Here is a 16,323-nt window from a genome sequence, read left to right as displayed (position 1 = left end):
ATCAAAGCCGGCGCAAGAGTTTGTCATGTGAATTTATGAAGCCTCGTATACCAGGGCGGGGACAAGTGTGTGTCAAGCAAATTCTTTGTATGAAGCATGTAACCGACCAACATGGAGATGGGACAGGACAGAAACAGAACTTAATGCAAGCTATTTCATGTACGGGAAAATGAGAATCCGTACTGGGCTCCTTCTTAGCTGCGGTGCTAGCCATAGGGATCCCATGTTTGTGCGAAAGTAATATAATTATGTGCAACACGACGCTGACCAGTTGATTGCCTTTTTGACGAATTAAGAGCCAGTAATGCCAAGGGCGGCAAGGTGCCATAAAAAGTTTTAAGGAGCAGATTACACCCAAAGCAATAATGATAACACGAATTGAGTGGAATTGATAATACATGGCATGTAATCAACATAATTAAGCATGAGCTCAAGCCTTATTATCTCGTTTTTTATGTACTCGTGTACTACCTCCAGGTCCCAGAGGGGGGCGACAGTTTTGAAACAGGCTACCTTAACAGCCCCTCAGTTGTACTGGGTCAAAACTGTCCTCCTCTGTGTGTCTGTACGGGGTTTCACAGGTAGTGAGGCATTGTTCTTTCTTTGTTTATTCCGCTTTAGAAGAGATTGTAGTTTTGGGAGAAGGATACTGTTTTTTGATATGGCAGTATTTTCAAATAAGACTTTTTGGGGTGAATGTAAAGGAAACCCTGTACCGACCCGCAGGGGGGTGACAGGAAACGACCAGTTGGTTGACCTGGCGACACGGGTAGAAAGAAAGGGGAAGTGATGGTTGATGTCGATAAATTGAATTTTAGGGACCCTGGCAGTTTTCTTGTAGGGCAACTCTAGAAGGAGATCCTAAGAACGAGATTGCTCACTGGTTGTTTTGAAGAAATTCGATTCTCCTCTACCCTGGCGCGAGGAGACACTTTGTTTCAGATAGGTTTGAGATAAGAAGATGCGCGCAGACGTATCTGTCCTGCTCGCGGAGTTGAGCATTATATGGAGGTTGCTCTTATTGCGAATGTCAATAAAGGACCTATTCAAGAGTGGCAGGATATTAACTCAAACGTTTTTTGTATGTGTTCCCTGCAGGCAATTCTTGAAAACGTCTTCCCGAGTAACAACGACCCGATCGGGTAATTTAGGTTTGGGGAGAAGAAAAGATTAGAATATTAAAGAGGTTGGATGAGTATGATAAAGCGTTGTCATGAATGCGCGCGATGCACTTACTGGCGTCGATGGATTCCCTGTTAAAGATATTAAGGTTTGGGAAGTAGGGAACCCATCGACATGTGTTAAGTCAGTGGGAGTGCACAAAGTGCACGGTTGCCGGGAGCCAAATTTATCCCCAATCTTAATACGATGCGACAATGGATGCAGTGTAGAATAGGCGTCTATTCACGCTGAATACATTACAGCAGAGTATATAAGATTAGTGAATATGAATAAATTATCGAATTGAAAAACGTTAGAAGACCTACTTTTAGCTATCGTTGCAAATCTGACAGCCTTTGTTACATCAACCGTATGCTAGATCAAAGGTAAACACCCATGAGCCAACTAAGAGGTCATCAATGACAATTAATTTTATAATTTTAAATAGAAGCTTTAAATGACCAGAAAGGCGTAATGCGCCATTGAAATTGTTGTGTGTTGTTGTGAACGATAATGCGATAAATTTTAGTGAAGGAAAGAACCAAATGTTGAAAAAGTTTCTCTGAACGGAGATGAAGACGTCTTGATTCTTCAAATCAATCTTTAATCAGCAGTGGTGCCTTTTACACAAGAGCAGTTGAACCAGGTCGAAAACACAAGTGAGGATCTCAGCGATCGAGCTGCTTATATACATGTCACGGAATGTTCTAGAAGTAAACATTACATCATTGTTCCTAAGAATAGATCGACGGAATGTTCTAGAAGTAAACATCACATCATTGTTCCTAAGAATAGATCGACGGAATGTTCTAGAAGTAAACATTACATCATTGTTCCTAAGAATAGATCGGCGGAATGTTCTATTCTGAAAATATCTAGATTGATACTAAATCATGCTGAGTCATTATGAGTCACTGTTATTTGTCCGTATCGTATAGTTCTGGAGAGTTCGCATAGAGTGATTTTCCAACACTCCTCCTCAATCGCAAGTGAACTGTCTAGTAACTGACTTAACTCCAGCCTTGTTCCGTAGCTTTGAAAACTGTAGTTGACTCAGACCTTTAGTTAACATGTCAGCAATCATATCTTCTCTCTTGCAATACTTAATTTGAAGGACGCCATTACTTACTTGCTCGCGAACGAAATGAAACTTGATATCTATATGCTTGGCGCGTCCATGAAACTGTTCATAAATCACAGTAGCAGAGGATTTCTTTTTAAGATCTGATAGAAGTTGCTGAATCCATATCTATAATCCATATATATATACCTACACGTAGTGAGTCTTGTCATCAATAAATGTGACAAAATACTCTCCACCAGTGAGGGATTTTGTGCTCAGTTTTCCACAAACATCACTGTGGACCAAACCAAGTGGCTCCGCGGACCGTCTGCTGCCTTGAACCCGAAATGGCTTGCGGTTAAGCTTGCCTTTAGTACACGGCTCGCAGATTTCTTTCCCTTTGGAAAACTTGTAATCGAAACCTTCGACCATTTCTTCCTTATCCAGCTTTTTCAGGTTGTCTACTCCTAGGTGCCCATATCTCCGATGCCATATTTCTGCAGCGGCATTTGACTGTGCTTGGCCATCACGACAGTTTAGGTAGTAAAGATTTCCTACCCTAGTCGCAGTTCCTTTCAACTTCCGGTTTCCGTCCAAAATCACGCAACCAGCCTCGTTGAATTCCACGGCCTTTCCAGCATTCGTCACTCTTGACACACTGAGTAGATTGTATGACAGCTTCGGTACATACAAAACATCGTGCAGCTTGCACTTCTTTGTCTCACCGCCTGCTACGAGTTCAACTCCTTTTCCAGCGGCTTCAACGGCATATCCATCACCTAACGTGACCTCCTCGGGCTCTTACAGGCTACAAAGTTCGACAAACAGACGTTTATCGCTACACATGTGACAAGTTGCGCCTGAGTCCACAATCCAGCTATCCTGTCCCTCCACTGAGCTTGCAGATAGCGCGTGACTTAAAACCAGGCCAATTTCACTGTCTGAGCTGCTGCTGTCTCTTCGTTTCGCCGCCGCCCGATGTGCCTTGTGTTTTCCCTTGTGCGCATTCTCCCTTTTGTGCGCGTAATCACTACTGCCGCTTGCCAGTTCTCGGCAATCTCTTTTTATGTGGCCAAATTTATGACAGTGGTAGCATCTTAGACCTTTGTTTCTTCGACGATGCTCACCAGCCATTGCCTTAACTTCGCCGCCCGAACTGCTAGATTTCTCTTTTAGCTTGCTTTCCTCGTGTAACAATCGCTCCGTGACTTTGGTACCTCTGAGTTTGCTTCAAGGGCTGTTACTAGCATACTGTATGAATCCGGAAGACTTGCAAGTAAATGAACCACTCTATCCTCCTCTTTCACGGGGTCACCTGCTGCTGCTAGACCATCAAAAATTTCGACCATCTCCTTGATATGCCTTTGTACAGAATCACCGTCCTTTAGCCGTAGCGAGTACAGCTTTCGTCTCAGGGAAGGTTTGTTAGCCCACGTCTTTTTTTGGAATTGGTCTGCTAGTTTGTTCCATACTATTGCAGGGTCTTCCGGTTCTCCTTACAAATACAGAAGAGTTGGATCAACAGAGAGCACTATAGTAGCCAGAGCGCGGTCCCTTCGCGCCAAGAATTTGGAATATTTTTCCCGTTCTGTCTGAGCGGGTGCAACTTCCTTAGCGATGACAATGTCCCAAAGTCCGTCTCTCATCAGAGCCATCCGACACAGTACTTTCCATGTAGGGTAATTCTTCCCATTCAGCGAAACTACTGTGACGATTTTCGAGTCTGAAGCCATGCTTTAGAACTTCCACAGGTATCCCAAGATTTCGCTTGCAACGCAATTACTTGCAAAAGGCCAGGTCACTCAAATCAAAATGGCGATCCACGAGTTCGGCTTCAGGCTTGCACTGCTGGGCCCATAACCTGTTGAAAAAGTTTCTCTGAACGGAGATGAAGACGTCTTGATTCTTCAAATCAATCTTTAATCAGCAGTGGTGCCTTTTACACAAGAGCAGTTGAACCAGGTCGAAAACACAAGTGAGGTTCTCAGTGATCGAGCTGCTTATATACATGTCACGGAATGTTCTAGAAGTAATCATTACATCATTGTTCCTAAGAATAGATCGACGGAATGTTCTAGAAGTAAACATTACATCATTGTTCCTAAGAATAGATCGACGGAATGTTCTAGAAGTAAACATTACATCATTGTTCCTAAGAATAGATCGACGGAATGTTCTATTCTGAAAATATCTAGAATGATACTAAATCATGCTGAGTCATTATGAGTCACTGTTATTTGTCCGTATCGTATAGTTCTGGAGAGTTCGCATAGAGTGATTTTCCAACACCAAATACGTCCGATCTTCAAGATTTCTAAGAAATGATCATGTTAATGTGAATGATTTACAAAGTTTGGCGATCAGCTTAGAAACTTTGGGTAAAACAGCCTTCTAATTCAAACCCCCAAATGCACTGTCCGGTCGCATTTTTCCTCAGAAGCTCTTTTCCACCATATCAATATTTTTAGTGCGTTTCCTGAAAAAAAAATTAAAAGAATTTGGCTAGAAAAGTTGCTCACGTTAAATATTGAAATTTTTCAAAGTTTGTGCTCAAGTACAGGCTTGGGTTTATTATAATTGAGCTAGGTAGAAAGCTTGATAAGTTATCTCATCGGTGTAAAACGATGACTTAAAATGGCGTCGCATGGAATCGAGGACGCCGGACAGTGGCTTATGAAAATGAGCATTTGTTCCGTAGACTGTAAGTTAAGCTACCGCTGATCCAAGACGGAATGCCTTGAAGTTTCCAACAATGCACTGCGCTGTCTTTTCAAACTAACGACGGCATTTCTACAGCCTGTCGCTTACAACAGTTTTGCTTGAAATTTGCTTAAAAATTAAAGCTTTTTTACATCTGGAGAATGCCTTAGGACATCATGAAGTCTATTTGGGCATAAATAATGCTGTGCTTATGGATGTTTGCACGCTTTGATTTAATGGGATCATTCCTTGTCTGGGCTTCACCAAGTGAGAAAGGAATTTTCTAGTGAATGGCCTCATACTCTCCAATGTGGTACATCTTTGCTACCCAACCTTATTAAAAAATTGTTTCAGGCTTATTCTGGGTTCCTTGTACCTGGGGATTGTTTTGTTTGGCTTTGGGGCAAAGAGACTTCAAAAAAACTTTTATGATTATGGGGAGGAGTTTGCCCGCCTCTCTGTCAAGGTGTTTCCGAGACTCCCATGATGCAGTGCAGGCAGCAATATAGCCTAAACATGGAGACTCGCTTCTAATGGAGGTTTTAGCATTGATTATTGGGGCTGATGGCTGTAGTGACTTGATCTGTGTTTGCTTTTCTCTATTTGTAGTTCGGAATTTCGAGTCTTTTATGGTATGAAATGTTTAAGCATTTGTTTACGAATTGGTCAGAAATCAAGGTTAATATTTTAAAAAAGGAGTAAATTCTATTACATTGCGCTTTTGAAGGTCGTCTATGCCTTGGATGAATCCATGAGTATCCGGGTCTGGTGATGTTTAGTTTGTATTTCTGGGAGTTGGGCCTATATTTTGCGAGCGTCTGAGGACGTTATAGTAATAAAAGACTTAAGGTGGTCATTACTAGTGGCCCGATTACTACATCCTTTAAGGTGGTCATTAGAAGTGGCCCGATTACTACATCCTTTAAGGTGGTCATTACAAGTGGCCCGATTACTACATCCTTTAAGGTGGTCATAACAAGTGGCCCGATTACTACATCGTTTAAGGTGGTCATTACAAGTGGCCCGATTACTACATCCTTTAAGGTGGTCATTACAAGTGGCCCGATTACTACATCGTTTAAGGTGGTCATTACAAGTGGCCCGATTACTACATCCTTTAAGGTGGTCATTACAAGTGGCCCGATTACTACATCCTTTAAGGTGGTCATTACAAGTGGCCTGATTAACATCCTTTAAGGTGGTCGTTACTAGTGGCCCGATTACTACATCCTTTAAGGGACGGACGGACATCGTCATCGCGTCACGAAAACTCGAGTCGATGGGTTACCGAATATTTGTTACCATATTTATTTTGTATACCACTTTTCTTAGGTAACTGTCAATTTTGAATTATCTTAAGTTCTTAAAACCTTTCACTTATATCATCTAGCCAAAAGAAAGCATAGATAAAACTTTAAATTCTGAAAATTGATTGAAACTTGAATTTTCTACATAGCTTTGAAATTTTCTTGGCCGCGCGAAAGCACAGGTAGCCCAAGCTCTTTATTTTTCCCAATTGATTTTCAGTAAACACAGGGCGAAAAACAAAATTAGTGAAAAATAAAAAACAACTTGTTGAAAAGACGTGTGTAGTCTAGTGTTGTGTTTATGTTTACTTTTTGCGTGTTCTTAGACGTATTAAAGCGCCTTTTTCAAAATTCAAGATTCACGATTTGAAATTCTAAAGAACGAAGTGTCAATCTTAGTTTAGTCTAATGGTCAACTCTTATTTTCCCTCTTATTTAACTTTAACTTTAACTTTAGCATGGTGGCCTGCTGTTATATAGGAACCCTGGATCCACACATGCTAATGCTACTCCAAAATTAAATGCAATGGAGAAGAACAAATTTACTTGGGAAGCAAATTCTAAAAAAAATCCTTGATATTAATGAAAGTAGTGCTAAATGAAAATGTCTTATTTCAAACATAACCTATTTAAATTTATTTAGGGTGCAGAGGGGAAACAGCAAATACTATCAATTGCGTACAAAAATAGTGAACAGAGATGGAAAAAAGAAAGAAATGGGACAATATCTATGATAAAAAAATTAACAGTAATGCAACAACACTCTCCTAACATTTCCCCTTTTCCTCATTATCTTTAGGTTGATAGAAAAAGTTTTCTTTACAGATTTATTATTGAGAGCAAGTATCTTGCTCTAAAAAACCTATTACACTTATACTGTCGTATAAAAGTAAGAAATCCCCTACTATATTATCTTATTTGCCTATTATTATGCCTTCCAGCTTTTAGAATCAATCATGGCCCTCAAGTAGTCCTTGATTGGTTTTACCTAAAAAAAAGTGAAAACAATTAAATATTTTTTTCTTTCAATACAATATTTTCATCATGCCATTTATAACCTTACTAATTTTCCACAACTATTTGAATAAAAAAAATAAATAAACACATTAGAAAGTATGCAAGATGCAGACAATATAAAAGCAAAAACAATGTAGGTAATAAGGGTTGCATTTAGTTTTTTTTTATTTTCGAAGAGAAAATTCTTCTGTAATTGTAAAATTAAAGTTGTTATGATGTTGAAAAAATGTTGCTGTATCTTTGAAAAGACTAAATACACAGAATATAAAGACAAGAAAGGTCTTCTTTAGCAATATATGACAGGATGATATTTGTCAGCCTTTATTAAATATCTCAAAACAGTCAATAAAGTATAGAGAGAACAAAGAATATCAAAGGATGTTGTTATGCTCAAATTGCTTGTTAGACCACGAATTCTCAAAGCAAACTCTAAAAATAAATTTATAAATCCAACAAGCTAAGTGGCATTGATACAGTAACTAGACTACTACGTATTTCTGTCGTTAAATTTACGCCTGAATTTACTTATAGAACTTGTAAGTATTTACGTATTTACATCAAAACAAGGATATATGACTTTGATATGGCATCTTGACGTCAAACTAAAGCTGGTACGGTGTTTTAGTTTGAGCGGTTGGTTATGGAAAAAACGTACAAACAAGCATTATAAAAGCACAACAATAAAAGAAAAATAACTTTCGTATTCTCAATACAAATCGTCGTCTAAAACTCACCTTGGCAGTTTTTTTTTTCGCTTTCTGTTTTGGTTGTGTTGTTCGCTTTTGTTGTAAACTGTGAAGGAACTCGTCGACACAAGCGACTGATTTTTATAGCTGAAAACAGACATCAAGGGCCCTTTCTTCTCAGGATCTCCTTACATAAATATAGAAGAGAATGAATATACAATGGTAGTGTAGATCCTCCATATTCCTCCTCTATAGACCTCTTTTTAGCTGTTGCGACGGGCGGGATTCACGAACACTCGGGTAGATTTTACTATTGACTCGTACTTCAGACAAAACGGTTCCTAAAAGACTTCAGTCCATTTGAATCCGCATACTTTCTCATTAAATACTGCCTTTTTTTCTGTGAACATACGAGTTTTGAACTAAAACTCATAAAAGCGTAAGACCGAGAGGGGCCTGAGAGTTGCGCGGCTGGATTACTGGCTGGCTGGCTGATTTGTGACACCACAGGGTAACCGCGCGATGACCACAAATCCAAGTCGCATAGCTTACCATGTTTCTATACCTATGGAGCTCCGCGCGCTCCGCTATTTAAAATTTCTCAGTATGTATATAATAAACAAAATACAGCATGGAAAGTGCTTTGTACAGTTTTTATTCACTCGTTGTTTTGTATTAATGAACTCACTCGTTCGTTTTTTTGATACTGCACAACTCGTGAATACAAACCGTACGCGCGCACTTTCCATGTAATATTCTTTATATCTTAATGTTTTATTACCGATAAAACGTCCAACTGATTTACTATGAAACGTTTGTCAGTCAGAGTGCCACCTTTCATCTATTGCCAAGTACGCGCGTACGCGGCATTAACAAGTCTTTTCCAGTAATCCGATGGAGTTCATTAATACAAGTCTTTTCCAGTAATCCGATGGAGTTCATTAATACAAGTCTTTTCCAGTAATCCGATGGAGTTCATTAATACAAGTCTTTTCCAGTAATCGGATGGAGTTCATTAATTCAAGTTTTTTCCAGTAATCGATGGAGTTCATTAATACAGCGGAAATCGGGCAACAACAAAAACTTTTAAGAAACTCAAGAATATTTAATATTTTCTAGCTCAAACATTTTATTTTAAAAACGATCTCAGCTCTTTTTTTGGTACATCGATAAAAGAACGTGTTTTACCTTGTGTTTAGTTAGATGTGTTTAACAAGTTATCCAATTAAAAATACTTCAATTTGTTTTTAACCAATAGACATTATCAAATTGTTTTGGAAGTCTACTATTTACAAATTTATGAGATGCAAGAATTATAAGTAGTAGGTTTTGCACACAAGGCCTGGCGTTTCCCTCTCCGAATGTTTAATGTTTCTTATCCTCGGAAAAGCTAGAGATATGTGCTATGGTCGTGGGAAGAAGATGGTTTCATCTGACAACTCTCATAGAAAAGGTAGTCGAGCGTTCTTTGGCATCATTTTGACAAAATGGTATTGCATAAGCAAAGTTTACTTCTTAATGTTATGAAAAAAAACATACAAAAGCAAGTTTTTATTGACTGTCGATGTTAATACTCTTTTGCTCCTTCCCTTTTATGTATTTGATGTTTTCTAATATTTTAAAAATAATTCATGTGATATCCACTAGTTGCAATTTTCTCTGTTTTCACGCAAACAAGTTTTTCTTGACCAAGTCTCGTGGTCTTTCCGAGTGGACCCCATCTGTAGGGCCATCTTCTAAATACTCATCAATATTCACCAGAGAAAGGGAATATTTATCGAGTTTTGAGATCTGCAATTGTCTTATATGTTTTTTATATTTATTTGTTTGAGGATACATACTTCTTGATGTTTTTTAATTTTCAATTTCCCTTTTCAAATTGCCTGAAATGGTCTTGTTTTGAGGTTTAATTATTAACGCTCTCGGGTATTCAGTTGTATTACCAGTAAGCTCAATAAATCCAAAGTTTTATTAGTTTTATTAAAACGACATTTTGTTTCTTTCTTGTAAAACTGTAAAATGCGTTACTGTGAACTTATTCGAAAAAAGGTATTGGGTAAAATCATGGTAAAATATCAATCGTTATGTATCCAAATCATTTAGTAATTTATTTATTCATTCATCCAGTCATTCATTCAGTCATTTAATTATTCAGTCATGTAGTCATCCTTTCATTCAGTCATCCAGTCATTTAGTCAATCAGTCATCCAGTAATTTAGTCATCCAGTCATCCTTTCATTCGGTCATTCAGTTATCCAGTCATTCATTCTTCGAATCATTACATCATTAAGTCTTTCCGTCATCCAGACATCCAGTCATTTAGTCATTTATTTATTCAGTCATTTAGTCATTCACTCATCCAGTCATTCAGTCATTAAAACATTTAGTCATACCGTTATCCAGTCATTTAGTCGTTTGGTTATTCAATCAATCATTCATTTATTTGTTCATTCATTCCGTCATCCAGTCATTCATTCATTCATTCATTCATTCATTCATTCATTCATTCATTCATTCATTCATTCATTCAGTCAGTCAATCAGTCAGTCGTCCAGTCATTCATTCATCGAATCATTACATTGTTCAGTCTTACCGTCATCCAGACATCCAGTCATTTAATCATCCAGTCATTTAGTCATTAGTCATTCCGTCATCCAGTCATTCACTTATTTTGTTATTCAATCATTGTGTCAATCAGTCATTAAGGTAATTCCCTTGAATTTCACTGCGCACCCCATCTGCGCATAGTGGCGCGGTATTAAGTGCGCGCGCGCCACAGTTGTACAAGAAAACACAGCAAAGGCGCGCGTTTTTTACTTAAAATCGCTTTGACAGAAAAACGAAGTCGGTTACCCCCATTTTTTGTTATAGTTAAATATATACGGAAAAATAATATACTGAATAAAGAAAAAAAGTTGGGTTGTAGAAGTTTTATCTCTTTAAAAACCCGTAAAATACTTCAAAATGGCGCTTTTTACCGTATGAATAGTGGAATAGGAGATCGGATTTTGGCAGCTCGACAAACAGAACTTAATTTTCTAAAGACTATAGGCACTCTTTTTGAAAACTAAGAGTTGGGATTTTTCCTAGCGCGATCAGTAAAAACGCGTCAACTCTACGCCCCTCTGTTGTGAAAACGAGGTCGGTACCCCCATTTTTTTATTACATTTTTTGAAATACCTTAACCTCAATATTGTTTGAGCCAAGTTTTAAAAAATTCTGGGTTGTAGAACTATTTCAAGGGAATTACTTTAAGTCATTTAGTCATTCCGTCATCCAGTTATTCACTTTTTTGTTATTCAATCAGTCACCCAGTCATTAATTCTTCTTTTTAATCATTAATTTATTCATTCAGTCATACAGTCATTCAGTCATCCAGTCATTAAATTACTTAGTCATTCACTCGTCCAGTCATACAATCATCCAGTCATTCATTCAGTCATTCATTCATTTATTCATTCATTTAGTTATTCAGTCATCCAGTCATTCAGTCGACACATGATGATTGATAATTTCCCGTCATGACTTGACACGAACACGGATTGTTTTAGCTTTGTGCGCATCACCAACCTTTAGAAAAGGATATGTTCATATGAATATTAAAAAAATATTCCACAGAAGGTGAAAAAAAGCCCGTAAAGTGGCGGGCTCGAAAAGAAGTAATCGCTAAATTGCCGTTTCTTCTTTATCCGTTAGATGATTCATTTAACGAAGTCTCCGTCTAGTCTTCGCGAGTCTTCCGTCTTTTTTTCCTTTTTTAACGATAAATACTGCTCTAGTTTATAACTACGGTGTGTCTCGTATTTTTCAAGCACTCTCCTATTGAGAAAATTGAATTTATAAATACACCTATTTCCGGCACATAAAAAACATCTTCGCTTGCAACATTATTTGCTTTTAGTCTTAATAAAAAATAACATTATTTCCAAAACAGTGAACAATACCCTGTCCCTCCAAAGCTAGCTTAAAGCATTTTAAATGGACGATTTCACCGATAATTTGATAAAAAAGAATCCTTTAAATTCACTGTCTGATACCCGTGACACATTGAATAATCTTTTGTGAGATAAATCTTGGATTTCCTATATTAGAAACATTAGAGTAATTCCCAAGCGATTTCCAAATGACGTTTATGGTTTTGTGTATTGTTTGCTTTATCACCAATGCAGTACCTAGGGAGTCCGCCGAACTCGCATGATTTGCATACTATTAGTACGATATTACCTACGAGTGTTTGTATGCTCTCGGGGAAACGCAGCTAAAACAAGATCGCTTGCACATCTCAACATCACGCCACTGGGCTCTATCGTTGCTTTATAAATCTCTCTCCAAAAGACATCGTCTGTTATACGTAAGTAAAGTACACAGTATAAATCACATTTTCCTAAAATATTGCGGAATGTATAGATGTACTATTTGCGTTTGTGTGATATTACAAGTCGTCATGTAAATGCACCGTTGCTTGGCGTTCTCCAGTGCATATATTCATTTATTGCATACATCGTGCTTGAGATATTGTACGCTCAGATTTACGTGAAAAGAGAAGGAGATCCCCTTGTTCGACCAACCTTTCCAGTAGCAGGCTTCACATATGGTATCCAGTACGCGGCGAAAACAAGTGCAACCTTTCTTTTCCTTTAGTGTTTTATGAGACTTTGTCGCAATTTCAAGTTAGGGTTTGTTGAGGTTAAATTCCCTTGTCTTCGGCTCTGAAATGTTTGCACGCCGATATTGCAAAGTTGCTTTCTTTCTCACAAAAGAATTGTCCCTTCCGGTTAAAAGATTTTGTGATTTGTCACGCAAAAGCAGCATGACTTAGTCGTATTTATTGGGCACATCTCAAACAAGATAAAAATGAAAACAACAAGGTTTGAGCTTTTTGAAAAAGCGGGGAAAATCCCCGTGAAAGTCTCGATTTTAGGGAAAATCCAGCGAAATTCGCGGCCGTAACTTTCGCGTCATACGAGCGTTTGTATATGCTGGATTTAAATAATTCAAATTCAAACCCTAGACTTATCTTGTCTCCAACCTCATAAATTATAAAGCAATTTCATTTGTAAATGTTAAATGAATACGAGTATTACAATCCCTAGAGATACACAAAGGGTTCGGACTAGCTAGTGCAAAACGATTTTATCATCGATATCTCTACGAGTTGTTTCCATTGTACAGCACCTTTTCTTTGGGTTTTTGTATTGATATAGATTAACACCTGTAAGTTCTCTGTTTTCAAACTACTTCATCTTATTGTGGAAGCGCCAGTTTTGTTGTTGTGTGTTATATGCGGTGTAGTTGAACATTTATCCCTGTAATTAGGTGTAATTTTGGTGTGTTTTCTACTCATTTTAGCCGTTCGATATCGGCTGTTTCGCCTGCTCGAGTGGTTTCTTTTCTCCCTGAATAATTACCCATGTTGCACGAATTTGCTACCGATTTGTACACGATCTTTTACCGAATAGTACTCGCTCTTTTCCTGAATAAGATGTCAACTATTGCAATGAATTTGCCGACAAGCATAGCTGTTATTCATGATTAGTTCGTAGAAATGTATCGTTTGTAGACTGTTCCCCCTATCAAATATGCGTTCTCTTGTCAAGAGCATTTCATTTACGTTTACGATTTATGTTGTCGACAAATTCCCGAAGATTTGTCGAGTTTAGCTCAGTGTATACGAGATGCGATTACCTTACGATCGGATAACGACAGACGTTGTGTGTGTTTTTGAAAGGATACCGGCTAACAAGTGCTTCGCAAATTGGTTATTACTCGACTATGTCGCGCAATTGGAAGTTGATAGACGATGTCCCGAAATGTAGTGTTTTTTTAATTTGATCATCATTGTATGATATCTGCAAATTGTTCACCCTTTCACGATGTCACGCAATTCATCATCAATCTCTCTCTTTTGTTTTCTTAAAAAACTGTGCGTGACAAAAGATGCGTTACAAGAATTGCGTGACAGATATTGTGGGACCGTGCGCGTTCTGGTGCTGCGTGGCCAATTACCGCTATGACATCATACCAGTAGCCCGACCGTACGTGATCCCTGCTCGAGGCAGCTCTAAATTTAGGTCTACGCGTAGGCTGCGTGATCTAGGAGTCACGCGTAGGCTGCGTGATCTGGGAGTCTCGAGAAACAACATCGATGGACCATGATATAGGATTACGCCTCGTGTTTTATGTGATGAACAATTGTTTTACGCTAAACTGAACAAAATTAACAAACGGTGAATCTCCGACAGAGACCAGTGTAGGCATTTTATAGGGGAATTTTTATTCCTTTTTTTAATCGCGGAATTGAGCAATTTTGATTCATGCTCAAACCTCGGAAAGATCAGCAATCGTTTTAAATGATAATTTAGATGATAATTTAAATGATAATTTAGAAGTTTAGAAGTTTTTTTATTTTGCATTTTTGCCCAAAATTTCGCATGTTTTCCTTTTTGAGAACCGCTTTCATGTTTTAGAACAGTTTGAATTTCCTCTTGGTTCATATTCCAAATGATTACGCTCAATAAGGCTATTTTAGAAGTTTTGCTGAAGCCAGCCTGAAGCCTGGCGGAGCAAAAAGGGCGTGGTCGTACCTTAAGCTGCTGCGCTCCGAGTCCTTGGGTATCCCGACCCTCTTTAAAAGGTGACCAGATCTGCGCGTCAGATTCATCCAAAGCGGAGGCATTGCGCGTCCAATACGAGAGCGTCTTCACGCAAGAGGATCTTACCAACATTCCTGTTCTTGGTGACTCCCCATACCAAGAGGTCGCTGACCTGACATTTACAACTAATGGCATCCATAAGCAGCTAAAGAACATCCAGCCCAACAAGGCCTACGGTCCCGACTTAAAGAAGGCAAATCGAGTCTTAGGAGTGCTACAGAGGAACCTTTCATCGTGTTCAGTCCGAATCAAGGAGCGAGCCTACACGTCCCTCGTCCGCCCCATCCTCGAGTACGGTTCGGTGGCATGGTCTCCACATACTAAGAGAGATATTAGCACGTTGGAATCTGTCCAGCGTAGAGCCGCACGCTTTACCACAGGGGATTACCAAAGAACAAGTAGCGTTACCCAAATGATTAATGTGTTAGGCTGGCAGTCACTCCAACATCGAAGAATAGTTAGTGACCTCGCACTTTTTTATAAAATAAACTCCGGCCTCGTCAAAATTGATTTCCCACCTGATGTTCCACCTAAGCCTGCCGTCTACTTCACAAGAACCAGTGCCTGTAATAGCTACAATTAACGCTAATAGCTAAAATTAACGCTTTCTAGTTCTCCTTCTACTCACACACTATCCCCGTCTGGAATGCTTTACCGCGGGCAGTTTTTCCCTGTCTACCATCTGCAGCCAACTTTGTAGCGGCCTTACCTAGTGAGCTAATCCGATGATGGGCTTTCATCGTGTTTTTCGTTTGTTTGCTATTGCATGTCACGTTAAGTTATGCGCATCGCAAGTATTTTCATTGTATTATCATTGTTTTTGTACTTGTTGTCGTCCGTTATCGTTCTCACGCGCCAGCCTCCGCTGAGGCAATTAAGCTAGTGGCAATTAAGTTATTTAAAGTTAAAGTTAAAGAAAGTTACCGAAAAGTCTCGGTTGACTGCGAGGTCCCGAGAACTTTCTTAATATTAAAGCCATGTGAATTTCGGGCCAGAGAAGATCGGGAAATATCTAAATCTATATCTATAAAAAGAATCATCCTTTACATGAATCTTTGTGGTAAAATACGATGTTTGACGATATTTCAACACATTTAGATACCATAAATTTGAGATAAATTAGCCAGCTTTTCAAATTTAAGGAATAAATCGTTTTCGGGCCGAGAATTTTCGGGTGTTTTGAGACACGAGCCCCTGTTTTCTTGTCTCGTTCCCAGGCCCTTCCCCACATGATTTCCTTGCACTCGGCTACTCGGCTACTCCGTGACGTTGTCTGCTGACTCTTGTTCCCAGGTCCCCACCTACATCATCACGCTGCACGAGCTTCTCGCCCTGACCCCTCACGACCATGTTGAGCGGGGCGCCCTGGAATACGCGCAAAGCGTGCTTGAACAGCTCTCCACCGTAAGTCGTCTCTTGTCTCTTTCCAATGAGTTTGTTCAAATGGCTTAAAAGGCGAGCATATGGTGAGGTATCAGAGTTAATCCACTGCTGAGTTTTATTTTTCCTTCACGGCTGTACAGCTACTATGATATGTTGAATGATATGTTGGAATGCCCGTAATGACTTTAATAGATCTATTGTGTTTTAATTATTATCTTTTTTCTTCCAAAAGCTCAGTATATGCATTGCTTTGTACTGCTGGCTTTTCTTAAGATATTTTCATACCAGTTTTACCTTTTTGGTATAATATTGATTGTTTTTTCAATACTATTAATTCAAAACAGTGTGAAATT

At 38.8% G+C, this 16,323-nt stretch overlaps 1 protein-coding gene and 1 long non-coding RNA gene across 7 annotated transcripts in view; one reads left to right on the top strand and one right to left on the bottom strand.

Annotated features, from left to right (window-relative positions):
• The window catches only part of LOC116615308 (ras-specific guanine nucleotide-releasing factor 2), a 73,547-nt gene that overhangs the window by 31,043 nt on the left and 26,181 nt on the right, over positions 1-16,323 (top strand). For all 6 annotated transcript variants that reach the window (XM_048727576.1, XM_048727575.1, XM_048727574.1 and 3 more), the window contains one exon: positions 15,881-15,991. In XM_048727576.1, the coding sequence (XP_048583533.1) occupies positions 15,881-15,991 (111 nt within the window). The remainder of the gene's footprint in view (positions 1-15,880; positions 15,992-16,323) is intronic.
• Positions 1,745-15,886, bottom strand: LOC125563017. The gene is made up of 2 exons (XR_007308055.1): positions 12,163-15,886; positions 1,745-4,700 (listed from the first exon to the last, which is right to left on the bottom strand). It is a non-coding gene; the product is annotated as an uncharacterized LOC125563017 (long non-coding RNA).

This window comes from Nematostella vectensis, chromosome 5 (assembly GCF_932526225.1).
Source record: "Nematostella vectensis chromosome 5, jaNemVect1.1, whole genome shotgun sequence".
Classification (NCBI taxonomy): domain Eukaryota; kingdom Metazoa; phylum Cnidaria; class Anthozoa; order Actiniaria; family Edwardsiidae; genus Nematostella; species Nematostella vectensis.
The sequence above is the reverse complement of the archived record's forward strand: the minus strand, read 5'-3'. Positions and strand labels throughout refer to the sequence as shown.